Source organism: Ciona robusta, chromosome 12 (assembly GCF_009617815.1).
Source record: "Ciona robusta chromosome 12, ASM961781v2".
In the NCBI taxonomy this organism is placed as follows: Eukaryota; Metazoa; Chordata; class Ascidiacea; order Phlebobranchia; family Cionidae; genus Ciona; species Ciona robusta.
This window is the reverse complement of record NC_143246.1, coordinates 1,067,163-1,087,404: the sequence shown is the minus strand read 5'-3', so window position 1 is coordinate 1,087,404 and position 20,242 is coordinate 1,067,163. Positions and strand designations below refer to the sequence as shown.

At 39.9% G+C, this 20,242-nt stretch overlaps 1 protein-coding gene and 84 non-coding genes across 85 annotated transcripts; all 85 read right to left on the bottom strand.

The window, feature by feature from the left end:
* Window positions 1-4: 4 nt before the first annotated feature.
* Window positions 5-3,258, bottom strand: LOC149726246 (retinol dehydrogenase 12-like). The gene is made up of 6 exons (XM_089890129.1): window positions 2,959-3,258; window positions 2,329-2,536; window positions 1,922-2,046; window positions 1,230-1,446; window positions 954-1,077; window positions 5-648 (listed from the first exon to the last, which is right to left on the bottom strand). Exons 1-6 carry the CDS (start codon window positions 3,098-3,100, stop codon window positions 469-471), a joined length of 996 nt encoding a protein of 331 aa, XP_089746255.1. The 5' UTR covers window positions 3,101-3,258; the 3' UTR covers window positions 5-468.
* A 694-nt stretch (window positions 3,259-3,952) lies between these two features.
* Trnaq-uug (transfer RNA glutamine (anticodon UUG)) lies at window positions 3,953-4,024 on the bottom strand. Its single transcript has one exon. It is a non-coding gene; the product is annotated as a tRNA-Gln (tRNA).
* Window positions 4,025-4,092: 68 nt separating this feature from the next.
* Window positions 4,093-4,165, bottom strand: Trnaq-cug (transfer RNA glutamine (anticodon CUG)). The gene has a single exon. It is a non-coding gene; the product is annotated as a tRNA-Gln (tRNA).
* Window positions 4,166-4,233: 68 nt separating this feature from the next.
* Window positions 4,234-4,305, bottom strand: Trnaq-cug (transfer RNA glutamine (anticodon CUG)). Its single transcript has one exon. It is a non-coding gene; the product is annotated as a tRNA-Gln (tRNA).
* Window positions 4,306-4,373: 68 nt separating this feature from the next.
* On the bottom strand, window positions 4,374-4,445 carry Trnaq-cug (transfer RNA glutamine (anticodon CUG)). The gene has a single exon. It is a non-coding gene; the product is annotated as a tRNA-Gln (tRNA).
* A 318-nt stretch (window positions 4,446-4,763) lies between these two features.
* Trnaq-cug (transfer RNA glutamine (anticodon CUG)) lies at window positions 4,764-4,835 on the bottom strand. The gene has a single exon. It is a non-coding gene; the product is annotated as a tRNA-Gln (tRNA).
* Window positions 4,836-4,902: 67 nt separating this feature from the next.
* Window positions 4,903-4,974, bottom strand: Trnaq-uug (transfer RNA glutamine (anticodon UUG)). Its single transcript has one exon. It is a non-coding gene; the product is annotated as a tRNA-Gln (tRNA).
* Window positions 4,975-5,042: 68 nt separating this feature from the next.
* Window positions 5,043-5,114, bottom strand: Trnaq-cug (transfer RNA glutamine (anticodon CUG)). The gene has a single exon. It is a non-coding gene; the product is annotated as a tRNA-Gln (tRNA).
* A 68-nt stretch (window positions 5,115-5,182) lies between these two features.
* On the bottom strand, window positions 5,183-5,254 carry Trnaq-uug (transfer RNA glutamine (anticodon UUG)). Its single transcript has one exon. It is a non-coding gene; the product is annotated as a tRNA-Gln (tRNA).
* Window positions 5,255-5,875: 621 nt separating this feature from the next.
* On the bottom strand, window positions 5,876-5,947 carry Trnaq-uug (transfer RNA glutamine (anticodon UUG)). Its single transcript has one exon. It is a non-coding gene; the product is annotated as a tRNA-Gln (tRNA).
* A 57-nt stretch (window positions 5,948-6,004) lies between these two features.
* On the bottom strand, window positions 6,005-6,076 carry Trnaq-uug (transfer RNA glutamine (anticodon UUG)). Its single transcript has one exon. It is a non-coding gene; the product is annotated as a tRNA-Gln (tRNA).
* A 196-nt stretch (window positions 6,077-6,272) lies between these two features.
* Trnaq-cug (transfer RNA glutamine (anticodon CUG)) lies at window positions 6,273-6,344 on the bottom strand. The gene has a single exon. It is a non-coding gene; the product is annotated as a tRNA-Gln (tRNA).
* Window positions 6,345-6,411: 67 nt separating this feature from the next.
* Window positions 6,412-6,483, bottom strand: Trnaq-uug (transfer RNA glutamine (anticodon UUG)). The gene has a single exon. It is a non-coding gene; the product is annotated as a tRNA-Gln (tRNA).
* A 68-nt stretch (window positions 6,484-6,551) lies between these two features.
* Window positions 6,552-6,623, bottom strand: Trnaq-cug (transfer RNA glutamine (anticodon CUG)). The gene has a single exon. It is a non-coding gene; the product is annotated as a tRNA-Gln (tRNA).
* A 68-nt stretch (window positions 6,624-6,691) lies between these two features.
* Window positions 6,692-6,763, bottom strand: Trnaq-uug (transfer RNA glutamine (anticodon UUG)). Its single transcript has one exon. It is a non-coding gene; the product is annotated as a tRNA-Gln (tRNA).
* A 522-nt stretch (window positions 6,764-7,285) lies between these two features.
* Trnaq-uug (transfer RNA glutamine (anticodon UUG)) lies at window positions 7,286-7,357 on the bottom strand. The gene has a single exon. It is a non-coding gene; the product is annotated as a tRNA-Gln (tRNA).
* Window positions 7,358-7,425: 68 nt separating this feature from the next.
* On the bottom strand, window positions 7,426-7,497 carry Trnaq-cug (transfer RNA glutamine (anticodon CUG)). The gene has a single exon. It is a non-coding gene; the product is annotated as a tRNA-Gln (tRNA).
* Window positions 7,498-7,565: 68 nt separating this feature from the next.
* Window positions 7,566-7,637, bottom strand: Trnaq-uug (transfer RNA glutamine (anticodon UUG)). Its single transcript has one exon. It is a non-coding gene; the product is annotated as a tRNA-Gln (tRNA).
* Window positions 7,638-7,694: 57 nt separating this feature from the next.
* Trnaq-uug (transfer RNA glutamine (anticodon UUG)) lies at window positions 7,695-7,766 on the bottom strand. The gene has a single exon. It is a non-coding gene; the product is annotated as a tRNA-Gln (tRNA).
* Window positions 7,767-7,835: 69 nt separating this feature from the next.
* On the bottom strand, window positions 7,836-7,907 carry Trnaq-cug (transfer RNA glutamine (anticodon CUG)). Its single transcript has one exon. It is a non-coding gene; the product is annotated as a tRNA-Gln (tRNA).
* Window positions 7,908-8,103: 196 nt separating this feature from the next.
* On the bottom strand, window positions 8,104-8,175 carry Trnaq-cug (transfer RNA glutamine (anticodon CUG)). The gene has a single exon. It is a non-coding gene; the product is annotated as a tRNA-Gln (tRNA).
* Window positions 8,176-8,639: 464 nt separating this feature from the next.
* Trnaq-cug (transfer RNA glutamine (anticodon CUG)) lies at window positions 8,640-8,711 on the bottom strand. Its single transcript has one exon. It is a non-coding gene; the product is annotated as a tRNA-Gln (tRNA).
* A 67-nt stretch (window positions 8,712-8,778) lies between these two features.
* Trnaq-uug (transfer RNA glutamine (anticodon UUG)) lies at window positions 8,779-8,850 on the bottom strand. Its single transcript has one exon. It is a non-coding gene; the product is annotated as a tRNA-Gln (tRNA).
* A 68-nt stretch (window positions 8,851-8,918) lies between these two features.
* On the bottom strand, window positions 8,919-8,990 carry Trnaq-cug (transfer RNA glutamine (anticodon CUG)). Its single transcript has one exon. It is a non-coding gene; the product is annotated as a tRNA-Gln (tRNA).
* A 68-nt stretch (window positions 8,991-9,058) lies between these two features.
* Trnaq-uug (transfer RNA glutamine (anticodon UUG)) lies at window positions 9,059-9,130 on the bottom strand. The gene has a single exon. It is a non-coding gene; the product is annotated as a tRNA-Gln (tRNA).
* Window positions 9,131-9,275: 145 nt separating this feature from the next.
* Window positions 9,276-9,347, bottom strand: Trnaq-uug (transfer RNA glutamine (anticodon UUG)). The gene has a single exon. It is a non-coding gene; the product is annotated as a tRNA-Gln (tRNA).
* Window positions 9,348-9,493: 146 nt separating this feature from the next.
* On the bottom strand, window positions 9,494-9,565 carry Trnaq-uug (transfer RNA glutamine (anticodon UUG)). The gene has a single exon. It is a non-coding gene; the product is annotated as a tRNA-Gln (tRNA).
* A 68-nt stretch (window positions 9,566-9,633) lies between these two features.
* Trnaq-uug (transfer RNA glutamine (anticodon UUG)) lies at window positions 9,634-9,705 on the bottom strand. The gene has a single exon. It is a non-coding gene; the product is annotated as a tRNA-Gln (tRNA).
* A 68-nt stretch (window positions 9,706-9,773) lies between these two features.
* On the bottom strand, window positions 9,774-9,845 carry Trnaq-cug (transfer RNA glutamine (anticodon CUG)). The gene has a single exon. It is a non-coding gene; the product is annotated as a tRNA-Gln (tRNA).
* A 68-nt stretch (window positions 9,846-9,913) lies between these two features.
* Trnaq-uug (transfer RNA glutamine (anticodon UUG)) lies at window positions 9,914-9,985 on the bottom strand. The gene has a single exon. It is a non-coding gene; the product is annotated as a tRNA-Gln (tRNA).
* A 57-nt stretch (window positions 9,986-10,042) lies between these two features.
* On the bottom strand, window positions 10,043-10,114 carry Trnaq-uug (transfer RNA glutamine (anticodon UUG)). The gene has a single exon. It is a non-coding gene; the product is annotated as a tRNA-Gln (tRNA).
* Window positions 10,115-10,183: 69 nt separating this feature from the next.
* Trnaq-cug (transfer RNA glutamine (anticodon CUG)) lies at window positions 10,184-10,255 on the bottom strand. The gene has a single exon. It is a non-coding gene; the product is annotated as a tRNA-Gln (tRNA).
* Window positions 10,256-10,451: 196 nt separating this feature from the next.
* Window positions 10,452-10,523, bottom strand: Trnaq-cug (transfer RNA glutamine (anticodon CUG)). Its single transcript has one exon. It is a non-coding gene; the product is annotated as a tRNA-Gln (tRNA).
* A 464-nt stretch (window positions 10,524-10,987) lies between these two features.
* On the bottom strand, window positions 10,988-11,059 carry Trnaq-cug (transfer RNA glutamine (anticodon CUG)). Its single transcript has one exon. It is a non-coding gene; the product is annotated as a tRNA-Gln (tRNA).
* Window positions 11,060-11,126: 67 nt separating this feature from the next.
* Window positions 11,127-11,198, bottom strand: Trnaq-uug (transfer RNA glutamine (anticodon UUG)). The gene has a single exon. It is a non-coding gene; the product is annotated as a tRNA-Gln (tRNA).
* A 68-nt stretch (window positions 11,199-11,266) lies between these two features.
* Trnaq-cug (transfer RNA glutamine (anticodon CUG)) lies at window positions 11,267-11,338 on the bottom strand. The gene has a single exon. It is a non-coding gene; the product is annotated as a tRNA-Gln (tRNA).
* Window positions 11,339-11,406: 68 nt separating this feature from the next.
* Window positions 11,407-11,478, bottom strand: Trnaq-uug (transfer RNA glutamine (anticodon UUG)). The gene has a single exon. It is a non-coding gene; the product is annotated as a tRNA-Gln (tRNA).
* Window positions 11,479-11,623: 145 nt separating this feature from the next.
* On the bottom strand, window positions 11,624-11,695 carry Trnaq-uug (transfer RNA glutamine (anticodon UUG)). Its single transcript has one exon. It is a non-coding gene; the product is annotated as a tRNA-Gln (tRNA).
* Window positions 11,696-12,141: 446 nt separating this feature from the next.
* On the bottom strand, window positions 12,142-12,213 carry Trnaq-uug (transfer RNA glutamine (anticodon UUG)). The gene has a single exon. It is a non-coding gene; the product is annotated as a tRNA-Gln (tRNA).
* Window positions 12,214-12,281: 68 nt separating this feature from the next.
* On the bottom strand, window positions 12,282-12,353 carry Trnaq-uug (transfer RNA glutamine (anticodon UUG)). The gene has a single exon. It is a non-coding gene; the product is annotated as a tRNA-Gln (tRNA).
* A 57-nt stretch (window positions 12,354-12,410) lies between these two features.
* Window positions 12,411-12,482, bottom strand: Trnaq-uug (transfer RNA glutamine (anticodon UUG)). Its single transcript has one exon. It is a non-coding gene; the product is annotated as a tRNA-Gln (tRNA).
* Window positions 12,483-12,551: 69 nt separating this feature from the next.
* Window positions 12,552-12,623, bottom strand: Trnaq-uug (transfer RNA glutamine (anticodon UUG)). Its single transcript has one exon. It is a non-coding gene; the product is annotated as a tRNA-Gln (tRNA).
* A 68-nt stretch (window positions 12,624-12,691) lies between these two features.
* Window positions 12,692-12,763, bottom strand: Trnaq-uug (transfer RNA glutamine (anticodon UUG)). The gene has a single exon. It is a non-coding gene; the product is annotated as a tRNA-Gln (tRNA).
* Window positions 12,764-12,820: 57 nt separating this feature from the next.
* Trnaq-uug (transfer RNA glutamine (anticodon UUG)) lies at window positions 12,821-12,892 on the bottom strand. The gene has a single exon. It is a non-coding gene; the product is annotated as a tRNA-Gln (tRNA).
* A 69-nt stretch (window positions 12,893-12,961) lies between these two features.
* Trnaq-uug (transfer RNA glutamine (anticodon UUG)) lies at window positions 12,962-13,033 on the bottom strand. Its single transcript has one exon. It is a non-coding gene; the product is annotated as a tRNA-Gln (tRNA).
* Window positions 13,034-13,102: 69 nt separating this feature from the next.
* On the bottom strand, window positions 13,103-13,174 carry Trnaq-uug (transfer RNA glutamine (anticodon UUG)). Its single transcript has one exon. It is a non-coding gene; the product is annotated as a tRNA-Gln (tRNA).
* A 212-nt stretch (window positions 13,175-13,386) lies between these two features.
* Trnaq-uug (transfer RNA glutamine (anticodon UUG)) lies at window positions 13,387-13,458 on the bottom strand. The gene has a single exon. It is a non-coding gene; the product is annotated as a tRNA-Gln (tRNA).
* Window positions 13,459-13,527: 69 nt separating this feature from the next.
* Window positions 13,528-13,599, bottom strand: Trnaq-cug (transfer RNA glutamine (anticodon CUG)). Its single transcript has one exon. It is a non-coding gene; the product is annotated as a tRNA-Gln (tRNA).
* Window positions 13,600-13,667: 68 nt separating this feature from the next.
* Window positions 13,668-13,739, bottom strand: Trnaq-uug (transfer RNA glutamine (anticodon UUG)). The gene has a single exon. It is a non-coding gene; the product is annotated as a tRNA-Gln (tRNA).
* A 68-nt stretch (window positions 13,740-13,807) lies between these two features.
* Trnaq-uug (transfer RNA glutamine (anticodon UUG)) lies at window positions 13,808-13,879 on the bottom strand. Its single transcript has one exon. It is a non-coding gene; the product is annotated as a tRNA-Gln (tRNA).
* Window positions 13,880-13,947: 68 nt separating this feature from the next.
* Trnaq-uug (transfer RNA glutamine (anticodon UUG)) lies at window positions 13,948-14,019 on the bottom strand. Its single transcript has one exon. It is a non-coding gene; the product is annotated as a tRNA-Gln (tRNA).
* A 68-nt stretch (window positions 14,020-14,087) lies between these two features.
* On the bottom strand, window positions 14,088-14,159 carry Trnaq-cug (transfer RNA glutamine (anticodon CUG)). The gene has a single exon. It is a non-coding gene; the product is annotated as a tRNA-Gln (tRNA).
* A 224-nt stretch (window positions 14,160-14,383) lies between these two features.
* Window positions 14,384-14,455, bottom strand: Trnaq-cug (transfer RNA glutamine (anticodon CUG)). The gene has a single exon. It is a non-coding gene; the product is annotated as a tRNA-Gln (tRNA).
* Window positions 14,456-14,523: 68 nt separating this feature from the next.
* Trnaq-uug (transfer RNA glutamine (anticodon UUG)) lies at window positions 14,524-14,595 on the bottom strand. The gene has a single exon. It is a non-coding gene; the product is annotated as a tRNA-Gln (tRNA).
* A 68-nt stretch (window positions 14,596-14,663) lies between these two features.
* Window positions 14,664-14,735, bottom strand: Trnaq-uug (transfer RNA glutamine (anticodon UUG)). Its single transcript has one exon. It is a non-coding gene; the product is annotated as a tRNA-Gln (tRNA).
* A 227-nt stretch (window positions 14,736-14,962) lies between these two features.
* On the bottom strand, window positions 14,963-15,034 carry Trnaq-uug (transfer RNA glutamine (anticodon UUG)). The gene has a single exon. It is a non-coding gene; the product is annotated as a tRNA-Gln (tRNA).
* Window positions 15,035-15,102: 68 nt separating this feature from the next.
* Trnaq-uug (transfer RNA glutamine (anticodon UUG)) lies at window positions 15,103-15,174 on the bottom strand. The gene has a single exon. It is a non-coding gene; the product is annotated as a tRNA-Gln (tRNA).
* Window positions 15,175-15,242: 68 nt separating this feature from the next.
* On the bottom strand, window positions 15,243-15,314 carry Trnaq-cug (transfer RNA glutamine (anticodon CUG)). Its single transcript has one exon. It is a non-coding gene; the product is annotated as a tRNA-Gln (tRNA).
* Window positions 15,315-15,537: 223 nt separating this feature from the next.
* Window positions 15,538-15,609, bottom strand: Trnaq-cug (transfer RNA glutamine (anticodon CUG)). The gene has a single exon. It is a non-coding gene; the product is annotated as a tRNA-Gln (tRNA).
* Window positions 15,610-15,677: 68 nt separating this feature from the next.
* Window positions 15,678-15,749, bottom strand: Trnaq-cug (transfer RNA glutamine (anticodon CUG)). Its single transcript has one exon. It is a non-coding gene; the product is annotated as a tRNA-Gln (tRNA).
* A 68-nt stretch (window positions 15,750-15,817) lies between these two features.
* Trnaq-uug (transfer RNA glutamine (anticodon UUG)) lies at window positions 15,818-15,889 on the bottom strand. Its single transcript has one exon. It is a non-coding gene; the product is annotated as a tRNA-Gln (tRNA).
* A 68-nt stretch (window positions 15,890-15,957) lies between these two features.
* Window positions 15,958-16,029, bottom strand: Trnaq-cug (transfer RNA glutamine (anticodon CUG)). The gene has a single exon. It is a non-coding gene; the product is annotated as a tRNA-Gln (tRNA).
* Window positions 16,030-16,252: 223 nt separating this feature from the next.
* On the bottom strand, window positions 16,253-16,324 carry Trnaq-cug (transfer RNA glutamine (anticodon CUG)). Its single transcript has one exon. It is a non-coding gene; the product is annotated as a tRNA-Gln (tRNA).
* A 68-nt stretch (window positions 16,325-16,392) lies between these two features.
* Window positions 16,393-16,464, bottom strand: Trnaq-cug (transfer RNA glutamine (anticodon CUG)). The gene has a single exon. It is a non-coding gene; the product is annotated as a tRNA-Gln (tRNA).
* Window positions 16,465-16,532: 68 nt separating this feature from the next.
* On the bottom strand, window positions 16,533-16,604 carry Trnaq-cug (transfer RNA glutamine (anticodon CUG)). The gene has a single exon. It is a non-coding gene; the product is annotated as a tRNA-Gln (tRNA).
* A 68-nt stretch (window positions 16,605-16,672) lies between these two features.
* On the bottom strand, window positions 16,673-16,744 carry Trnaq-uug (transfer RNA glutamine (anticodon UUG)). The gene has a single exon. It is a non-coding gene; the product is annotated as a tRNA-Gln (tRNA).
* Window positions 16,745-16,801: 57 nt separating this feature from the next.
* Trnaq-uug (transfer RNA glutamine (anticodon UUG)) lies at window positions 16,802-16,873 on the bottom strand. Its single transcript has one exon. It is a non-coding gene; the product is annotated as a tRNA-Gln (tRNA).
* Window positions 16,874-16,942: 69 nt separating this feature from the next.
* Window positions 16,943-17,014, bottom strand: Trnaq-cug (transfer RNA glutamine (anticodon CUG)). The gene has a single exon. It is a non-coding gene; the product is annotated as a tRNA-Gln (tRNA).
* A 367-nt stretch (window positions 17,015-17,381) lies between these two features.
* Window positions 17,382-17,453, bottom strand: Trnaq-cug (transfer RNA glutamine (anticodon CUG)). Its single transcript has one exon. It is a non-coding gene; the product is annotated as a tRNA-Gln (tRNA).
* A 68-nt stretch (window positions 17,454-17,521) lies between these two features.
* Trnaq-cug (transfer RNA glutamine (anticodon CUG)) lies at window positions 17,522-17,593 on the bottom strand. The gene has a single exon. It is a non-coding gene; the product is annotated as a tRNA-Gln (tRNA).
* Window positions 17,594-17,661: 68 nt separating this feature from the next.
* Trnaq-cug (transfer RNA glutamine (anticodon CUG)) lies at window positions 17,662-17,733 on the bottom strand. Its single transcript has one exon. It is a non-coding gene; the product is annotated as a tRNA-Gln (tRNA).
* Window positions 17,734-17,801: 68 nt separating this feature from the next.
* Trnaq-uug (transfer RNA glutamine (anticodon UUG)) lies at window positions 17,802-17,873 on the bottom strand. The gene has a single exon. It is a non-coding gene; the product is annotated as a tRNA-Gln (tRNA).
* Window positions 17,874-18,101: 228 nt separating this feature from the next.
* On the bottom strand, window positions 18,102-18,173 carry Trnaq-cug (transfer RNA glutamine (anticodon CUG)). Its single transcript has one exon. It is a non-coding gene; the product is annotated as a tRNA-Gln (tRNA).
* A 68-nt stretch (window positions 18,174-18,241) lies between these two features.
* On the bottom strand, window positions 18,242-18,313 carry Trnaq-cug (transfer RNA glutamine (anticodon CUG)). Its single transcript has one exon. It is a non-coding gene; the product is annotated as a tRNA-Gln (tRNA).
* A 205-nt stretch (window positions 18,314-18,518) lies between these two features.
* Window positions 18,519-18,590, bottom strand: Trnaq-cug (transfer RNA glutamine (anticodon CUG)). Its single transcript has one exon. It is a non-coding gene; the product is annotated as a tRNA-Gln (tRNA).
* A 67-nt stretch (window positions 18,591-18,657) lies between these two features.
* Trnaq-uug (transfer RNA glutamine (anticodon UUG)) lies at window positions 18,658-18,729 on the bottom strand. The gene has a single exon. It is a non-coding gene; the product is annotated as a tRNA-Gln (tRNA).
* A 92-nt stretch (window positions 18,730-18,821) lies between these two features.
* Window positions 18,822-18,893, bottom strand: Trnaq-cug (transfer RNA glutamine (anticodon CUG)). Its single transcript has one exon. It is a non-coding gene; the product is annotated as a tRNA-Gln (tRNA).
* Window positions 18,894-19,002: 109 nt separating this feature from the next.
* Trnaq-uug (transfer RNA glutamine (anticodon UUG)) lies at window positions 19,003-19,074 on the bottom strand. Its single transcript has one exon. It is a non-coding gene; the product is annotated as a tRNA-Gln (tRNA).
* Window positions 19,075-19,142: 68 nt separating this feature from the next.
* Window positions 19,143-19,214, bottom strand: Trnaq-cug (transfer RNA glutamine (anticodon CUG)). The gene has a single exon. It is a non-coding gene; the product is annotated as a tRNA-Gln (tRNA).
* A 67-nt stretch (window positions 19,215-19,281) lies between these two features.
* On the bottom strand, window positions 19,282-19,353 carry Trnaq-uug (transfer RNA glutamine (anticodon UUG)). The gene has a single exon. It is a non-coding gene; the product is annotated as a tRNA-Gln (tRNA).
* Window positions 19,354-19,421: 68 nt separating this feature from the next.
* Trnaq-uug (transfer RNA glutamine (anticodon UUG)) lies at window positions 19,422-19,493 on the bottom strand. The gene has a single exon. It is a non-coding gene; the product is annotated as a tRNA-Gln (tRNA).
* Window positions 19,494-19,561: 68 nt separating this feature from the next.
* Trnaq-cug (transfer RNA glutamine (anticodon CUG)) lies at window positions 19,562-19,633 on the bottom strand. Its single transcript has one exon. It is a non-coding gene; the product is annotated as a tRNA-Gln (tRNA).
* A 205-nt stretch (window positions 19,634-19,838) lies between these two features.
* Window positions 19,839-19,910, bottom strand: Trnaq-cug (transfer RNA glutamine (anticodon CUG)). The gene has a single exon. It is a non-coding gene; the product is annotated as a tRNA-Gln (tRNA).
* A 67-nt stretch (window positions 19,911-19,977) lies between these two features.
* Window positions 19,978-20,049, bottom strand: Trnaq-uug (transfer RNA glutamine (anticodon UUG)). The gene has a single exon. It is a non-coding gene; the product is annotated as a tRNA-Gln (tRNA).
* Window positions 20,050-20,117: 68 nt separating this feature from the next.
* On the bottom strand, window positions 20,118-20,189 carry Trnaq-uug (transfer RNA glutamine (anticodon UUG)). The gene has a single exon. It is a non-coding gene; the product is annotated as a tRNA-Gln (tRNA).
* Window positions 20,190-20,242: the final 53 nt, after the last annotated feature.

Sequence of the window (20,242 nt, the reverse complement as noted above, 5' to 3'; positions counted from 1 at the left end):
GAAATAGACAACTGTATGGTTTATTTTTATTGGGGACAAATCTGAGTATATTTTAAGTTGGTAACACGGGACATCTTTAGCACGTATAATAACCAAAAATTTTGATCGCGTTTTAAACAATTAGCAATGGTTCATGAGAGTCGTTGAGGATATAGTATTATAATTCTTTAAATATTCTTTGTTTACAACCAAATCGGACGAGAAAGTCAAATAAAAGGTGTGCCATCTTCCCCCACCCTACTTAGGGCTTTAAGTACGTTACGAATCTTTTTATATTAATATTGCAACGTTTCTCGGTACACTTTTGAACACTTATATCCCTGGCAAACACGTGGCCACATTTACTTGTAGAGGACTTCAGAACGTTTACGGCAGTTAAGTGGGGAAACATAGGCAACGTATATAAACACTGGTTACAAATAGGTTTACTAGTGGATGAAACAATTAAGTTCAGGTTTGGATAAAGCTTTATGACAACCCGGTAGTATCTTCACTGATTTCCCACAACTTTTCCCACGATCGTTCATCTAGCGCCATCTCGTGAACATTCTTCTCTTCCTCAAAGTTGCCGAAATATTTTCCAGTGACGTCACGTAGTTGCTCTGACAGAGCACAATGCAATATCGATTGACAACCTTCTTCTGCTGACTAATGTAAGGAACACCGTGTAAACTTAACATGTATAGTGTAAAGTCGTGTATAAACCACGAATGTAACTTATTTGACCTCGCATGGCGGAAAACGACTGTCGTTACCACGTATATCACTTAGGGGTATTTTTTCTGATTGAATGACAATTTAAACTACTATCTACAAAACCGCTGGGTTGACACACACATACGCACATATACCCTCACAATAGTGACATTATTAAGCTACAAACCCATTAGCCGAAGTGGACGCTCTCACCACTGCGTAACACAAACACATACAACATTCTGCTTTGTCCTTACTTTTGCAAACAGCCGTAGTGAAAAGACGATAACTTTCCTCAGTAGGTTTCGATCATCTTCAAGCATTCTGGTGGCTACTATACCGGGGTGGACACAATTTGATGTTACACCACGTTTGCCGAGCCTGGATTAACAAAAAGTTCATATGTATACCTCAGCATGCTCACTGTCGAGTTATAACATTGGTGTGTTCTTATACACCAGACACACATGTTGTATTCATACACCTCATGCACACTACCCTGTTAACACAATAGATACTAAACACCACAATACCTTTTCGCAAGTTCAAATGTAAACATGAGCATCATTAGCTTCGAATTCTGATAAAGCAAAATATCTTCTTGTTTTTTAATAAATCCTTTCTGCATCGTTTGAATATAAATCCTAGCCTTGTCCGGTTGAATGTAATCCAAGTCCAATCTAGCACCCGTGTGTGACAGCGATCCTATGTTAACAACGCGACCTCCAGCTTCAGATCTTTCAAGGAGTTCTGCATGAAAAGAAATATGGTGGGGTAAGATGGGACATGATTTCATCCAAGTATAGTGGGGTAAGATTGAACATGATTTTATACTGCTCTATCGTCCCAGCATTTGGTAGTAAACAAGGAATGCTTACAATATTATAGAGTATAGGGTGGGAGAAGATGGAACACCTGTTCATTTTATTTTCTTGTTCAACTTGGTAGTTAACAAAGAACATTTAAAGAAATATAAAACTGTGTTTTAACAACTGCCATAGACTTTTATTAATTGTTTAAAACACGATTAAGATATTTGGATATTATGTGCTAAAGGTCCCCGTCTTCCCCCACCCCAGTATATAAATATAATCATATGCTCACCACTATACTGGCCGTTGTTAATCGTCAAAACACCGTTACGAAGTATACGATATTAAAATTGTTTACTTTTGGGTAAGAACTCACCAAGCAATAGATTCGTAAGAAGAATGTAAGAACTCACCAAGCAATAGATTCGTAAGAAGGAAGGGCCCGAAATAGTTGGTAGCGTAATGTAATAAGATGCCATCTTCGGTGATAGATGATGGTATTGCATTGACAGCTGCATTGTTGATTAATATGTCCAATCTATAAATACAAGCGGTACAGGTACTGTGTATGTTATATGTGGCTTGAGGTGGCTGTACACAGTATCCCGCTTGCGAAGTCGTATGCAAACCCATTACCGAGTACCGCATGCGGCAGCAAAATCCGGACAAAACAGACAAAACGGACGAATTCCGGATACTGTGTACAGCCACCTTCACGTTTCGCAGTTCAGCCTAGAAGCAAAAATGATTATATACACACGCATTATCCTTTTTCGAGATATTCTGCAACGCTTTGTACATTTGAAATTTAGATTCTTACTTCTTTTCTCTCGTTTTAAAATCGTCCACAAAACGCCTCACTGAAACCAATGACGATTGATCTAATTCCACACAAATCACGTCTGCGGAGGAACCCAGATGTTTCCTTACATATTCAACCGCGAGTGCACCTTTCTTAGTGTTCCTACACGCCATATAAACGCGCGCATTTCGTTTGGCAAACTGGATTGACAATTCAAGACCCAAACCTATGTTAAAATAAAACAGTTGTTAGTTTGGAATCCTTAAAGTTTAAACTGTATGCGAATGCAGTATATTTGCCAATCGTTTGCTGTAGAGTTCGTTTATAAACGTGCACATTGCAATGTAAATATGAAGCACATTTACCGCAAGGTTGTTTATACACGGTAACAACTCGTACGGTTTGTAGTTGGTACATGGTAAAGCTTTGTTATATGTTTACATTAGTTTTGAGCGTGTGTCCTTATCGTGGTATTTATCAACAAACGTCAGCTAAAATTGACTGTGGGACACTAATACACACTTAACGTATACTTATATGCCATAACTTAATCAATACTAATTTACTCATTACACGTATTGTATGTGCGTATGCAATGTTAATACAGTACTCCAATATACCACATATTTTTATCTAAATGTACTTTACCTGCATTTGCACCAGTGATAATTACGTTTTTCCCTTTTAAATCAATTTCTTCGGTAAACCTAATCCACTTGCTGCTGACGTAATATCGAACACAAACAACGATAGTGACGACACCAAGCAAGCAACTGACGTAAAAATCCATCCTTGGCAACAGCTAGCAACTGAAACAAAAACAAACTTCAAATGACAGGTTTGCGTTTACGAAGTTACAAGTTGCGCGATTTTCAGAGAAACTTGCGCAGTAATAAGCTTCGCGGTAATGAACAAATCAGCGCCGCGTGTTTTTAAACACAGTGTTTGGTGGGTTTGCTCCAGTACAAAGCTTACCAAGCAAAAGGTATTACAAGCGACCTGGAAACTATTGGATTTATCTGTTATTTGTTTACTCAAAGCATAGTGTGGCGTCGTTTAGAGATCAAATACTGGAGCCTTATTAAAGCATTTAAGATGTATATATCTAAGGTTAGTTGCAATTATATATTAAACTATAATTACCCAATATAACTACATTGTACTGGTACAGTGGTACACTATATATTTTATAGTAATTAACCAATATAACTACATCGTACTGGTGACTATATATTTTATAGTACAGACTACTTTAACTAAATTAACTGGGTTGAATCACAACTTATTAACATTGTATCATAAACGATAAAGGTATATATTACAAGAAACTTATTCGTAGTCGACTTATAGTTACACAGCTTAAACGGCAGTATTCGTACAGTAGATTTCTCCAACTAACAAGTCAGTATTTTAACCCAATCCAACTGAGCTACAAACTATACATAGGTACAATATGTGCATAATACATGTTAGTAATAATTAACCAACATGATTTTCCCATGTCTTGTACTGTGTACGTTAAAATGTTACACGCAACACGGTCTAATGACCTGTCGAAGCCGTGCACGGGACCTGTTGATGTGTTTCTGTCGCGTTTTTGAACGTTTTCTAAATCAAAATTGTATTCAATGAGTAATAGAAGAGGTCCCGCCGAGATTTGAACTCGGATTGCTGGATTCAAAGTCCAGAGTGATAACCGTTACACCACGGGACCTGTTGAAATGTTTCGTCGCGTTTTTGAACGTTTTACTAATCTAAAATGTATTCAATGAGTAATAGAAGAGGTCCCGCCGAGGATTTGAACTCGGATTGCTGGATTCAGAGTCCAGAGTGATAACCGTTACACCACGGGACCTGTTGATATGTTTCGTCGCGTTTTTGAACGTTTTACTAATCTAAAATGTATTCAATGAGTAATAGAAGAGGTCCCGCCGAGATTTGAACTCGGATTGCTGGATTCAGAGTCCAGAGTGATAACCGTTACACCACGGGACCTGTTGATATGTTTCGTCGCGTTTTTGAACGTTTTACTAATCTAAAATGTATTCAATGAGTAATAGAAGAGGTCTCGCCGAGATTTGAACTCGGATTGCTGGATTCAGAGTCCAGAGTGATAACCGTTACACCACAGGACCTGTTAATATATTTCGTCGCGTTTTTAAACGTTTTAGTAATCTAAAATGTATTCAATAAGTAATTGAAGAGGTCCTATGTTTCGTTGTGTTTTAAACGTTTTTCTAATCTAAAATGTATTCAATGAGTATATGTTTCGTTGTGTTTTAAACGTTTTTCTAATCTAAAATGTATTCAATAAGTAATTGAAGAGGTCCCGCCGAGATTTGGACTTGGATTGCTGGATTCAAAGTCCAGAGTGATAACCGTTACACCACGCGACCTGTGTCGCGTTTTTAAACGTTTTACTAATCTAAAATGTATTCAATGAGTAATTGAAGAGGTCCCGCCGAGATTTGAACTCGGATTGCTGGATTCAGAGTCCAGAGTGATAACCGTTACACCACGGGACCTGTTGATATGTTCCGTTGTGTTTTAAACGTTTTTCTAATCTAAAATGTATTCAATGAGTAATAGAAGAGGTCCCGCCGAGATTTGAACTCGGATTGCTGGATTCAAAGTCCAGAGTGATAACCGTTACACCACGGGACCTGTTGATATGTTTCGTCGCGTTTTTAAACGTTTTACTAATCTAAAATGTATTCAATGAGTAATTGAAGAGGTCCCGCCGAGATTTGAACTCGGATTGCTGGATTCAGAGTCCAGAGTGATAACCGTTACACCACGGGACCTGTTGATATGTTTCGTCGCGTTTTTAAACGTTTTACTAATCTAAAATGTATTCGATGAGTAATTGAAGAGGTCCCGCCGAGATTTGAACTCGGAATGCTGGATTCAAAGTCCAGAGTGATAACCGTTACACCACGGGACCTGTTTATACGTTTCGTCGCGTTTTTAAACGTTTTACTAATCCAAAATATATTCAATGAGTAATAGAAGAGGTCCCGCCGAGATTTGAACTCGGATTGCTGGATTCAGAGTCTATGTATTCAAATGTATTCAATGAGTAATAGAAGAGGTCCCGCCGAGATTTGAACTCGGATTGCTGGATTCAGAGTCCAGAGTGATAACCGCCGAGATTAGAACTCGGATTGCTGGATTCAAAGTCCAGAGTGATAACCGCCGAGATTAGAACTCGGATTGCTTGATTCAAAGTCCAGAGTGATAACCGTTACACCACGTGACCTGTTGATATGTTTCGAACCGTTTTTAAACGTTTTTCTAATCTAAAATGTATTCAATGAGTAATAGAAGAGGTCCCGCCGAGATTTGAACTCGGATTGCTGGATTCAAAGTCCAGAGTGATAACCGCCGAGATTAGAACTCGGATTGCTGGATTCAAAGTCCAGAGTGATAACCGCCGAGATTAGAACTCGGATTGCTTGATTCAAAGTCCAGAGTGATAACCGTTACACCACGTGACCTGTTGATATGTTTCGAACCGTTTTTAAACGTTTTTCTAATCTAAAATGTATTCAATGAGTAATAGAAGAGGTCCCGCCGAGATTTGAACTCGGATTGCTGGATTCAAAGTCCAGAGTGATAACCGTTACACCACGGGACCTGTGTCGCGTTTTTAAACGTTTTACTAATCTAAAATGTATTCAATGAGTAATAGAAGAGGTCCCGCCGAGATTTGAACTCGGATTGCTGGATTCAAAGTCCAGAGTGATAACCGTTACACCACGGGACCTGTTGATATGTTTCGTTGTGTTTTAAACGTTTTTCTAATCTAAAATGTATTCAATAAGTAATTGAAGAGGTCCCGCCGAGATTTGGACTTGGATTGCTGGATTCAAAGTCCAGAGTGATAACCGTTACACCACGGGACCTGTGTCGCGTTTTTAAACGATTTACTAATCTAAAATGTATTCAATGAGTAATAGAAGAGGTCCCGCCGAGATTTGAACTCGGATTGCTGGATTCAGAGTCCAGAGTGATAACCGTTACACCACGGGACCTGTTGATATGTTCCGTTGTGTTTTAAACGTTTTTCTAATCTAAAATGTATTCAATGAGTAATAGAAGAGGTCCCGCCGAGATTTGAACTCGGATTGCTGGATTCAAAGTCCAGAGTGATAACCGTTACACCACGGGACCTGTTGATATGTTTCGTCGCGTTTTTAAACGTTTTACTAATCTAAAATGTATTCAATGAGTAATTGAAGAGGTCCCGCCGAGATTTGAACTCGGATTGCTGGATTCAGAGTCCAGAGTGATAACCGTTACACCACGGGACCTGTTGATATGTTTCGTCGCGTTTTTAAACGTTTTACTAATCTAAAATGTATTCGATGAGTAATTGAAGAGGTCCCGCCGAGATTTGAACTCGGAATGCTGGATTCAAAGTCCAGAGTGATAACCGTTACACCACGGGACCTGTTTATACGTTTCGTCGCGTTTTTAAACGTTTTACTAATCCAAAATATATTCAATGAGTAATAGAAGAGGTCCCGCCGAGATTTGAACTCGGATTGCTGGATTCAGAGTCTATGTATTCAAATGTATTCAATGAGTAATAGAAGAGGTCCCGCCGAGATTTGAACTCGGATTGCTGGATTCAGAGTCCAGAGTGATAACCGTTACACCACGTGAGCTGTTTATATGTTTCGTTGTGTTTTAAACGTTTTTCCAATCTAAAATGTCTTCAATAAGTAATTGAAGAGGTCCCGCCGAGATTTGAACTCGGATTGCTGGATTCAAAGTCCAGAGTGATAACCGCCGAGATTAGAACTCGGATTGCTGGATTCAAAGTCCAGAGTGATAACCGCCGAGATTAGAACTCGGATTGCTTGATTCAAAGTCCAGAGTGATAACCGTTACACCACGTGACCTGTTGATATGTTTCGAACCGTTTTTAAACGTTTTACTAATCTAAAATGTATTCAATGAGTAATAGAAGAAGTCCCGCCGAGATTTGAACTCGGATTGCTGGATTCAAAGTCCAGAGTGATAACCGTTACACCACGGGACCTGTTGATATGTTTCGTCGCGTTTTTAAACGTTTTACTAATCCAAAATATATTCAATAAGTAATTGAAGAGGTCCCGCCGAGATTTGAACTCGGATTGCTGGATTCAGAGTCCAGAGTGATAACCGTTACACCACGGGACCTGTTTATAAGTTTCGTCGCGTTTTTAAACGTTTTACTAATCCAAAATATATTCAATAAGTAATAGAAGAGGTCCCGCCGAGATTTGAACTCGGATTGCTGGATTCAAAGTCCAGAGTGATAACCGTTACACCACGGGACCTGTGTCGCGTTTTTAAACGTTTTTCTAATCTAAAATGTATTCAATGAGTAATAGAAGAGGTCCCGCCGAGATTTGAACTCGGATTGCTGGATTCAAAGTCCAGAGTGATAACCGTTACACCACGGGACCCATTTGATATGTTACGTCGCGTTTTTAAACGTTTTACTAATCTAAAATGTATTCAATGAGTAATTGAAGAGGTCCCGCCGAGATTTGAACTCGGATTGCTGGATTCAGAGTCCAGAGTGATAACCGTTACACCACGGGACCTGTTGATATGTTTCGTTGTGTTTTAAACGTTTTTCTAATCTAAAATGTATTCAATAAGTAATAGAAGAGGTCCCGCCGAGATTTGGACTTGGATTGCTGGATTCAAAGTACAGAGTGATAACCGTTACACCACGGGACCTGTGTCGCGTTTTTAAACGTTTTACCAATCTAAAATGTATTCAATGAGTAATAGAAGAGGTCCCGCCGAGATTTGAACTCGGATTGCTGGATTCAGAGTCCAGAGTGATAACCGTTACACCACGGGACCTGTTGATATGTTTCGTTGTGTTTTAAACGTTTTTCTAATCTAAAATGTATTCAATAAGTAATTGAAGAGGTCCCGCCGAGATTTGGACTTGGATTGCTGGATTCAAAGTCCAGAGTGATAACCGTTACACCACGGGACCTGTGTCGCGTTTTTAAACGTTTTACTAATCTAAAATGTATTCAATGAGTAATAGAAGAGGACCCGCCGAGATTAGAACTCGGATTGCTGGATTCAAAGTCCAGAGTGATAACCGTTACACCACGGGACCTGTTGATATGTTTCGTTGTGTTTTAAACGTTTTTCTAATCTAAAATGTATTCAATAAGTAATTGAAGAGGTCCCGCCGAGATTTGGACTTGGATTGCTGGATTCAAAGTCCAGAGTGATAACCGTTACACCACGGGACCTGTGTCGCGTTTTTAAACGATTTACTAATCTAAAATGTATTCAATGAGTAATAGAAGAGGTCCCGCCGAGATTTGAACTCGGATTGCTGGATTCAGAGTCCAGAGTGATAACCGTTACACCACGGGACCTGTTGATATGTTCCGTTGTGTTTTAAACGTTTTTCTAATCTAAAATGTATTCAATGAGTAATAGAAGAGGTCCCGCCGAGATTTGAACTCGGATTGCTGGATTCAAAGTCCAGAGTGATAACCGTTACACCACGGGACCTGTTGATATGTTTCGTCGCGTTTTTAAACGTTTTACTAATCTAAAATGTATTCAATGAGTAATTGAAGAGGTCCCGCCGAGATTTGAACTCGGATTGCTGGATTCAGAGTCCAGAGTGATAACCGTTACACCACGGGACCTGTTGATATGTTTCGTCGCGTTTTTAAACGTTTTACTAATCTAAAATGTATTCGATGAGTAATTGAAGAGGTCCCGCCGAGATTTGAACTCGGAATGCTGGATTCAAAGTCCAGAGTGATAACCGTTACACCACGGGACCTGTTTATACGTTTCGTCGCGTTTTTAAACGTTTTACTAATCCAAAATATATTCAATGAGTAATAGAAGAGGTCCCGCCGAGATTTGAACTCGGATTGCTGGATTCAGAGTCTATATATTCAAATGTATTCAATGAGTAATAGAAGAGGTCCCGCCGAGATTTGAACTCGGATTGCTGGATTCAAAGTCCAGAGTGATAACCGTTACACCACGGGACCCATTTGATATGTTACGTCGCGTTTTTAAACGTTTTACTAATCTAAAATGTATTCAATGAGTAATAGAAGAGGTCCCGCCGAGATTTGAACTCGGATTGCTGGATTCAGAGTCTATATATTCAAATGTATTCAATGAGTAATAGAAGAGGTCCCGCCGAGATTTGAACTCGGATTGCTGGATTCAAAGTCCAGAGTGATAACCGTTACACCACGTGACCTGTTGATATGTTTCGAACCGTTTTTAAACGTTTTACTAATCTAAAATGTATTCAATGAGTAATAGAAGAAGTCCCGCCGAGATTTGAACTCGGATTGCTGGATTCAAAGTCCAGAGTGATAACCGTTACACCACGGGACCTGTTGATATGTTTCGTCGCGTTTTTAAACGTTTTACTAATCCAAAATATATTCAATAAGTAATTGAAGAGGTCCCGCCGAGATTTGAACTCGGATTGCTGGATTCAGAGTCCAGAGTGATAACCGTTACACCACGGGACCTGTTTATAAGTTTCGTCGCGTTTTTAAACGTTTTACTAATCCAAAATATATTCAATAAGTAATAGAAGAGGTCCCGCCGAGATTTGAACTCGGATTGCTGGATTCAAAGTCCAGAGTGATAACCGTTACACCACGGGACCTGTGTCGCGTTTTTAAACGTTTTTCTAATCTAAAATGTATTCAATGAGTAATAGAAGAGGTCCCGCCGAGATTTGAACTCGGATTGCTGGATTCAAAGTCCAGAGTGATAACCGTTACACCACGGGACCCATTTGATATGTTACGTCGCGTTTTTAAACGTTTTACTAATCTAAAATGTATTCAATGAGTAATTGAAGAGGTCCCGCCGAGATTTGAACTCGGATTGCTGGATTCAGAGTCCAGAGTGATAACCGTTACACCACGGGACCTGTTGATATGTTTCGTTGTGTTTTAAACGTTTTTCTAATCTAAAATGTATTCAATAAGTAATAGAAGAGGTCCCGCCGAGATTTGGACTTGGATTGCTGGATTCAAAGTACAGAGTGATAACCGTTACACCACGGGACCTGTGTCGCGTTTTTAAACGTTTTACCAATCTAAAATGTATTCAATGAGTAATAGAAGAGGTCCCGCCGAGATTTGAACTCGGATTGCTGGATTCAGAGTCCAGAGTGATAACCGTTACACCACGGGACCTGTTGATATGTTTCGTTGTGTTTTAAACGTTTTTCTAATCTAAAATGTATTCAATAAGTAATTGAAGAGGTCCCGCCGAGATTTGGACTTGGATTGCTGGATTCAAAGTCCAGAGTGATAACCGTTACACCACGGGACCTGTGTCGCGTTTTTAAACGTTTTACTAATCTAAAATGTATTCAATGAGTAATAGAAGAGGACCCGCCGAGATTAGAACTCGGATTGCTGGATTCAAAGTCCAGAGTGATAACCGTTACACCACGGGACCTGTTGATATGTTTCGTTGTGTTTTAAACGTTTTTCTAATCTAAAATGTATTCAATAAGTAATTGAAGAGGTCCCGCCGAGATTTGGACTTGGATTGCTGGATTCAAAGTCCAGAGTGATAACCGTTACACCACGGGACCTGTGTCGCGTTTTTAAACGATTTACTAATCTAAAATGTATTCAATGAGTAATAGAAGAGGTCCCGCCGAGATTTGAACTCGGATTGCTGGATTCAGAGTCCAGAGTGATAACCGTTACACCACGGGACCTGTTGATATGTTCCGTTGTGTTTTAAACGTTTTTCTAATCTAAAATGTATTCAATGAGTAATAGAAGAGGTCCCGCCGAGATTTGAACTCGGATTGCTGGATTCAAAGTCCAGAGTGATAACCGTTACACCACGGGACCTGTTGATATGTTTCGTCGCGTTTTTAAACGTTTTACTAATCTAAAATGTATTCAATGAGTAATTGAAGAGGTCCCGCCGAGATTTGAACTCGGATTGCTGGATTCAGAGTCCAGAGTGATAACCGTTACACCACGGGACCTGTTGATATGTTTCGTCGCGTTTTTAAACGTTTTACTAATCTAAAATGTATTCGATGAGTAATTGAAGAGGTCCCGCCGAGATTTGAACTCGGAATGCTGGATTCAAAGTCCAGAGTGATAACCGTTACACCACGGGACCTGTTTATACGTTTCGTCGCGTTTTTAAACGTTTTACTAATCCAAAATATATTCAATGAGTAATAGAAGAGGTCCCGCCGAGATTTGAACTCGGATTGCTGGATTCAGAGTCTATATATTCAAATGTATTCAATGAGTAATAGAAGAGGTCCCGCCGAGATTTGAACTCGGATTGCTGGATTCAAAGTCCAGAGTGATAACCGTTACACCACGGGACCCATTTGATATGTTACGTCGCGTTTTTAAACGTTTTACTAATCTAAAATGTATTCAATGAGTAATAGAAGAGGTCCCGCCGAGATTTGAACTCGGATTGCTGGATTCAAAGTCCAGAGTGATAACCGTTACACCACGTGAGCTGTTTATATGTTTCGTTGTGTTTTAAACGTTTTTCCAATCTAAAATGTCTTCAATAAGTAATTGAAGAGGTCCCGCCGAGATTTGAACTCGGATTGCTGGATTCAAAGTCCAGAGTGATAACCGCCGAGATTAGAACTCGGATTGCTGGATTCAAAGTCCAGAGTGATAACCGCCGAGATTAGAACTCGGATTGCTTGATTCAAAGTCCAGAGTGATAACCGTTACACCACGTGACCTGTTGATATGTTTCGAACCGTTTTTAAACGTTTTTCTAATCTAAAATGTATTCAATGAGTAATAGAAGAGGTCCCGCCGAGATTTGAACTCGGATTGCTGGATTCAAAGTCCAGAGTGATAACCGTTACACCACGGGACCTGTTGATATGTTTCGTCGCGTTTTTAAACGTTTTTCCAATCTAAAATATATTCAATAAGTAATAGAAGAGGTCCCGCCGAGATTTGAACTCGGATTGCTGGATTCAAAGTCCAGAGTGATAACCGTTACACCACGGGACCTGTGTCGCGTTTTTAAACGTTTTTCTGATCTAAAATGTATTCAATGAGTAATAGAAGAGGTCCCGCCGAGATTTGAACTCGGATTGCTGGATTCAAAGTCCAGAGTGATAACCGTTACACCACGGGACCCATTTGATATGTTACGTCGCGTTTTTAAACGTTTTTCTAATCTAAAATGTATTCAATGAGTAATAGAAGAGGTCCCGCCGAGATTTGAACTCGGATTGCTGGATTCAAAGTCCAGAGTGATAACCGTTACACCACGGGACCTGTTGATATGTTTCGTCGCGTTTTTAAACGTTTTTCCAATCTAAAATATATTCAATAAGTAATAGAAGAGGTCCCGCCGAGATTTGAACTCGGATTGCTGGATTCAAAGTCCAGAGTGATAACCGTTACACCACGGGACCTGTGTCGCGTTTTTAAACGTTTTTCTGATCTAAAATGTATTCAATGAGTAATAGAAGAGGTCCCGCCGAGATTTGAACTCGGATTGCTGGATTCAAAGTCCAGAGTGATAACCGTTACACCACGGGACCCATTTGATATGTTACGTCGCGTTTTTAAACGTTTTACTAATCTAAAATGTATTCAATGGGTAATAGAAGAGGTCCCGCCGAGATTTGAACTCGGATTGCTGGATTCAAAGGCCAGAGTGATAACCGTTACACCACGGGACCCATTTGATATGTTACGTCGCGTTTTTAAACGTTTTACTAATCTAAAATGTATTCAATGAGTAATAGAAGAGGTCCCGCCGAGATTTGAACTCGGATTGCTGGATTCAAAGTCCAGAGTGATAACCGTTACACCACGGGACCTGTTGATATGTTTCGACTCGTTTTTAAACATTCAGAGTCCAGAGTGATAACCGTTACACCACGTGAGCTGTTTATATGTTTCGTTGTGTTTTAAACGTTTTTCCAATCTAAAATGTCTTCAATAAGTAATTGAAGAGGTCCCGCCGAGATTTGAACTCGGATTGCTGGATTCAGAGTCTATATATTCAAATGTATTCAATGAGTAATAGAAGAGGTCCCGCCGAGATTTGAACTCGGATTGCTGGATTCAAAGTCCAGAGTGATAACCGTTACACCACGGGACCCATTTGATATGTTACGTCGCGTTTTTAAACGTTTTACTAATCTAAAATGTATTCAATGAGTAATTGAAGAGGTCCCGCCGAGATTTGAACTCGGATTGCTGGATTCAGAGTCCAGAGTGATAACCGTTACACCACGGGACCTGTTGATATGTTTCGTCGCGTTTTTAAACGTTTTACTAATCTAAAATGTATTCGATGAGTAATTGAAGAGGTCCCGCCGAGATTTGAACTCGGAATGCTGGATTCAAAGTCCAGAGTGATAACCGTTAGACCACGGGACCTGTTGATATGTTTCGTCGCGTTTTTAAACGTTTTACTAATCTAAAATGTATTCAATAAGTAATTGAAGAGGTCCCGCCGAGATTTGAACTCGGATTGCTGGATTCAAAGTCCAGAGTGATAACCGTTACACCACGGGACCTGTTGATATGTTTCGTCGCGTTTTTAAACGTTTTACTAATCTAAAATGTATTCAATGAGTAAATGAAGAGGTCCCGCCGAGATTTGAACTCGGATTGCTGGATTCAAAGTCCAGAGTGATAACCGTTACACCACGGGACCTGTTGATATGTTTCGTCGAGTTTTTAAACGTTTTACTAATCCAAAATATATTCAATGAGTAATAAAAGAGGTCCCGCCGAGATTTGAACTCGGATTGCTGGATTCAGAGTCCAGAGTGATAACCGTTACACCACGGGACCTGTTGATATGTTTCGTCGCGTTTTTAAACGTTTTACTACTCTAAAATGTATTCAATGAGTAATAGAAGAGGTAAGTAATTAAAGAGGTCCCGCCGAGATTTGGACTGGGATTGCTGGATTTAAAGTCCAGAGTGATAACCGTTACACCACGGGACCTGTTGATATGTTTCGTCGCGTTTTTAAACGTTTTACTAATCCAAAATATATTCAATGAGTAATAAAAGAGGTCCCGCCGAGATTTGAACTCGGATTGCTGGATTCAGAGTCCAGAGTGATAACCGTTACACCACGGGACCTGTTGATATGTTTCGTCGCGTTTTTAAACGTTTTACTAATCTAAAATGTATTCAATAAGTAATTGAAGAGGTCCCGCCGAGATTTGAACTCGGATTGCTGGATTCAAAGTCCAGAGTGATAACCGTTACACCACGGGACCTGTTGATATGTTTCGTCGCGTTTTTAAACGTTTTACTAATCTAAAATGTATTCAATGAGTAAATGAAGAGGTCCCGCCGAGATTTGAACTCGGATTGCTGGATTCAAAGTCCAGAGTGATGACCGTTACACCACGGGACCTGTTTATACGTTTCCTGTGTCGCGTTTTTAAACGTTTTTCTAATCTAAAATGTATTCAATGAGTAATAGAAGAGGTAAGTAATTAAAGAGGTCCCGCCGAGATTTGACTTGGATTGCTGGATTTAAAGTCCAGAGTGATAACCGTTACACCACGGGACCTGTTGATATGTTTCGTCGCGTTTTTAAACGTTTTACTAATCTAAAATGTATTCAATAAGTAATTGAAGAGGTCCCGCCGAGATTTGAACTCGGATTGCTGGATTCAAAGTCCAGAGTGATAACCGTTACACCACGGGACCTGTTGATATGTTTCGTCGCGTTTTTAAACGTTTTACTAATCTAAAATGTATTCAATGAGTAAATGAAGAGGTCCCGCCGAGATTTGAACTCGGATTGCTGGATTCAAAGTCCAGAGTGATAACCGTTACACCACGGGACCTGTTGATATGTTTCGTCGCGTTTTTAAACGTTTTACTAATCCAAAATATATTCAATGAGTAATAAAAGAGGTCCCGCCGAGATTTGAACTCGGATTGCTGGATTCAGAGTCCAGAGTGATAACCGTTACACCACGGGACCTGTTGATATGTTTCGTCGCGTTTTTAAACGTTTTACTACTCTAAAATGTATTCAATGAGTAATAGAAGAGGTAAGTAATTAAAGAGGTCCCGCCGAGATTTGGACTGGATTGCTGGATTTAAAGTCCAGAGTGATAACCGTTACACCACGGGACCTGTTGATATGTTTCGTCGCGTTTTTAAACGTTTTACTAATCCAAAATATATTCAATGAGTAATAAAAGAGGTCCCGCCGAGATTTGAACTCGGATTGCTGGATTCAGAGTCCAGAGTGATAACCGTTACACCACGGGACCTGTTGATATGTTTCGTCTCGTTTTTAAACGTTTTACTAATCTAAAATGTATTCAATGAGTAATAGAAGAGGTCCCGCCGAGATTTGAACTCGGATTGCTGGATTCAGAGTCCAGAGTGATAACCGTTACACCACGGGACCTGTTGATATGTTTCGTCGCGTTTTTAAACGTTTTACTAATCTAAAATGTATTCAATGAGTAAATGAAGAGGTCCCGCCGAGATTTGAACTCGGATTGCTGGATTCAAAGTCCAGAGTGATAACCGTTACACCACGGGACCTGTTGATATGTTTCGTCGCGTTTTTAAACGTTTTACTAATCCAAAATATATTCAATGAGTAATAAAAGAGGTCCCGCCGAGATTTGAACTCGGATTGCTGGATTCAGAGTCCAGAGTGATAACCGTTACACCACGGGACCTGTTGATATGTTTCGTCGCGTTTTTAAACGTTTTACTACTCTAAAATGTATTCAATGAGTAATAGAAGAGGTAAGTAATTAAAGAGGTCCCGCCGAGATTTGACTGGGATTGCTGGATTTAAAGTCCAGAGTGATAACCGTTACACCACGGGACCTGTTGATATGTTTCGTCGCGTTTTTAAACGTTTTACTAATCCAAAATATATTCAATGAGTAATAAAAGAGGTCCCGCCGAGATTTGAACTCGGATTGCTGGATTCAGAGTCCAGAGTGATAACCGTTACACCACGGGACCTGTTGATATGTTTCGTCTCGTTTTTAAACGTTTTACTAATCTAAAATGTATTCAATGAGTAATAGAAGAGGTCCCGCCGAGATTTGAACTCGGATTGCTGGATTCAGAGTCCAGAGTGATAACCGTTACACCACGGGACCTGTTGATATGTTTCGTCGCGTTTTTAAACGTTTTACTAATCCAAAATATATTCAATAAGTAATTGAAGAGGTCCCGCCGAGATTTGAACTCGGATTGCTGGATTCAGAGTCCAGAGTGATAACCGTTACACCACGGGACCTGTTTATAAGTTTCGTCGCGTTTTTAAACGTTTTACTAATCCAAAATATATTCAATAAGTAATAGAAGAGGTCCCGCCGAGATTTGAACTCGGATTGCTGGATTCAAAGTCCAGAGTGATAACCGTTACACCACGGGACCTGTGTCGCGTTTTTAAACGTTTTTCTAATCTAAAATGTATTCAATGAGTAATAGAAGAGGTCCCGCCGAGATTTGAACTCGGATTGCTGGATTCAAAGTCCAGAGTGATAACCGTTACACCACGGGACCCATTTGATATGTTACGTCGCGTTTTTAAACGTTTTACTAATCTAAAATGTATTCAATGAGTAATTGAAGAGGTCCCGCCGAGATTTGAACTCGGATTGCTGGATTCAGAGTCCAGAGTGATAACCGTTACACCACGGGACCTGTTGATATGTTTCGTTGTGTTTTAAACGTTTTTCTAATCTAAAATGTATTCAATAAGTAATTGAAGAGGTCCCGCCGAGATTTGGACTTGGATTGCTGGATTCAAAGTACAGAGTGATAACCGTTACACCACGGGACCTGTTTATACGTTTCCTGTGTCGCGTTTTTAAACGTTTTTCTAATCTAAAATGTATTCAATGAGTAATAGAAGAGGTAAGTAATTAAAGAGGTCCCGCCGAGATTTGGACTTGGATTGCTGGATTTAAAGTCCAGAGTGATAACCGTTACACCACGGGACCTGTTGATATGTTTCGTCGCGTTTTTAAACGTTTTACTAATCCAAAATATATTCAATGAGTAATAAAAGAGGTCCCGCCGAGATTTGAACTCGGATTGCTGGATTCAGAGTCCAGAGTGATAACCGTTACACCACGGGACCTGTTGATATGTTTCGTCTCGTTTTTAAACGTTTTACTAATCTAAAATGTATTCAATGAGTAATAGAAGAGGTCCCGCCGAGATTTGAACTCGGATTGCTGGATTCAGAGTCCAGAGTGATAACCGTTACACCACGGGACCTGTTGATATGTTTCGTCGCGTTTTTAAACGTTTTACTACTCTAAAATGTATTCAATGAGTAATTGAAGAGGTCCCGCCGAGATTTGAACTCGGATTGCTGGATTCAGAGTCCAGAGTGATAACCGTTACACCACGGGACCTGTTGATTTGTTTCGTCGCGTTTTTAAACGTTTTACTAATCTAAAATGTATTCAATGAGTAAATGAAGAGGTCCCGCCGAGATTTGAACTCGGATTGCTGGATTCAAAGTCCAGAGTGATAACCGTTACACCACGGGACCTGTTTATACGTTTCCTGTGTCGCGTTTTTAAACGTTTTTCTAATCTAAAATGTATTCAATGAGTAATAGAAGAGGTAAGTAATTAAAGAGGTCCCGCCGAGATTTGGACTTGGATTGCTGGATTTAAAGTCCAGAGTGATAACCGTTACACCACGGGACCTGTTGATATGTTTCGTCGCGTTTTTAAACGTTTTACTAATCCAAAATATATTCAATGAGTAATAAAAGAGGTCCCGCCGAGATTTGAACTCGGATTGCTGGATTCAGAGTCCAGAGTGATAACCGTTACACCACGGGACCTGTTGATATGTTTCGTCTCGTTTTTAAACGTTTTACTAATCTAAAATGTATTCAATGAGTAATAGAAGAGGTCCCGCCGAGATTTGAACTCGGATTGCTGGATTCAGAGTCCAGAGTGATAACCGTTACACCACGGGACCTGTTGATATGTTACGGCGCGTTTTTAAACGTTTTACTAATCTACTAATCTAAAATGTATTCAATAAGTAATTGAAGAGGTCCCGCCGAGATTTGAACTCGGATTGCTGGATTTAAAGTCCAGAGTGATAACCGTTACACCACGGGACCTGTGTCGCGTTTTTAAACGTTTTACTAATCTAAAATGTATTCAATGAGTAATAGAAGAGGTCCCGCCGAGATTTGAACTCGGATTGCTGGATTCAGAGTCCAGAGTGATAACCGTTACACCACGGGACCTGTTGATATGTTCCGTTTTGTTTTAAACGTTTTTCCAATCTAAAATGTATTCAATGAGTAATAGAGGAGGTCCCGCCGAGATTTGAACTCGGATTGCTGGATTCAAAGTCCAGAGTGATAACCGTTACACCACGGGACCTGTTGATATGTTTCGTCGCGTTTTTATTGATATGTTTCGTCGCGTTTTTAAACGTTTTACTAATCCAAAATATATTCAATGAGTAATAGAAGAGGTCCCGCCGAGATTTGAACTCGGATTGCTGGATTCAGAGTCCAGAGTGATAACCGTTACACCACGGGACCTGTTGATATGTTACGGCGCGTTTTTAAACGTTTTACTAATCTGTTTATAAGTTTCGTCGCGTTTTTAAACGTTTTACTAATCTAAAATGTATTCAATAAGTAATTGAAGAGGTCCCGCCGAGATTTGAACTCGGATTGCTGGATTCAAAGTCCAGAGTGATAACCGTTACACCACGGGACCTGTTGATATGCTGCGTCGCGTTTTTAAACGTTTTACTAATCTAAAATGTATTCAATGGGTAATAGAAGAGGTCCCGCCGAGATTTGAACTCGGATTGCTGGATTCAGAGTCCAGAGTGATAACCGTTACACCACGGGACCTGTTGATATGTTTTGTTGTGTTTTAAAAGTTTTTCCAATCTAAAATGTATTCAATGAGTAATTGAAGAGGTCCCGCCGAGATTTGAACTCGGATTGCTGGATTCAAAGTCCAGAGTGATAACCGTTACACCACGGGACCTGTTGATATGCTGCGTCTCGTTTTTAAACGTTTTACTAATCTAAAATGTATTCAATGGGTAATAGAAGAGGTCCCGCCGAGATTTGAACTCGGAATGCTGGATTCAAAGTCCAGAGTAATAACCGTTACACCACGGGACCTGTTGATATGTTTCGTCGCGTTTTTAAACGTTTTACTAATCCAAAATATATTCAATGAGTAATAGAAGAGGTCCCGCCGAGATTTGAACTCGGATTGCTGGATTCAGAGTCCAGAGTGATAACCGTTACACCACGGGACCTGTTGATTTGTTTCGTCGCGTTTTTAAACGTTTTACTAATCTACTAATCTAAAATGTGTTCAATAAGTAATTGAAGAGGTCCCGCCGAGATTTGAACTCGGATTGCTGGATTTAAAGTCCAGAGTGATAACCGTTACACCACGGGACCTGTGTCGCGTTTTTAAACGTTTTACTAATCTAAAATGTATTCAATGAGTAATAGAAGAGGTCCCGCCGAGATTTGAACTCGGATTGCTGGATTCAGAGTCCAGAGTGATAACCGTTACACCACGGGACCTGTTGATATGTTTCGTTGTGTTTTAAACGTTTTTCTAATCTAAAATGTATTCAATGAGTAATAGAAGAGGTCCCGCCGAGATTTGAACTCGGATTGCTGGATTCAAAGTCCAGAGTGATAACCGTTACACCACGGGACCTGTTGATATGTTTCGTCTCGTTTTTAAACGTTTTACTAATCTAAAATGTATTCAATGAGTAATAGAAGAGGTCCCGCCGAGATTTGAACTCGGATTGCTGGATTCAAAGTCCAGAGTGATAACCGTTACACCACGGGACCTGTTGATATGTTTCGTCGCGTTTTTAAACGTTTTACTAATCTAAAATGTATTC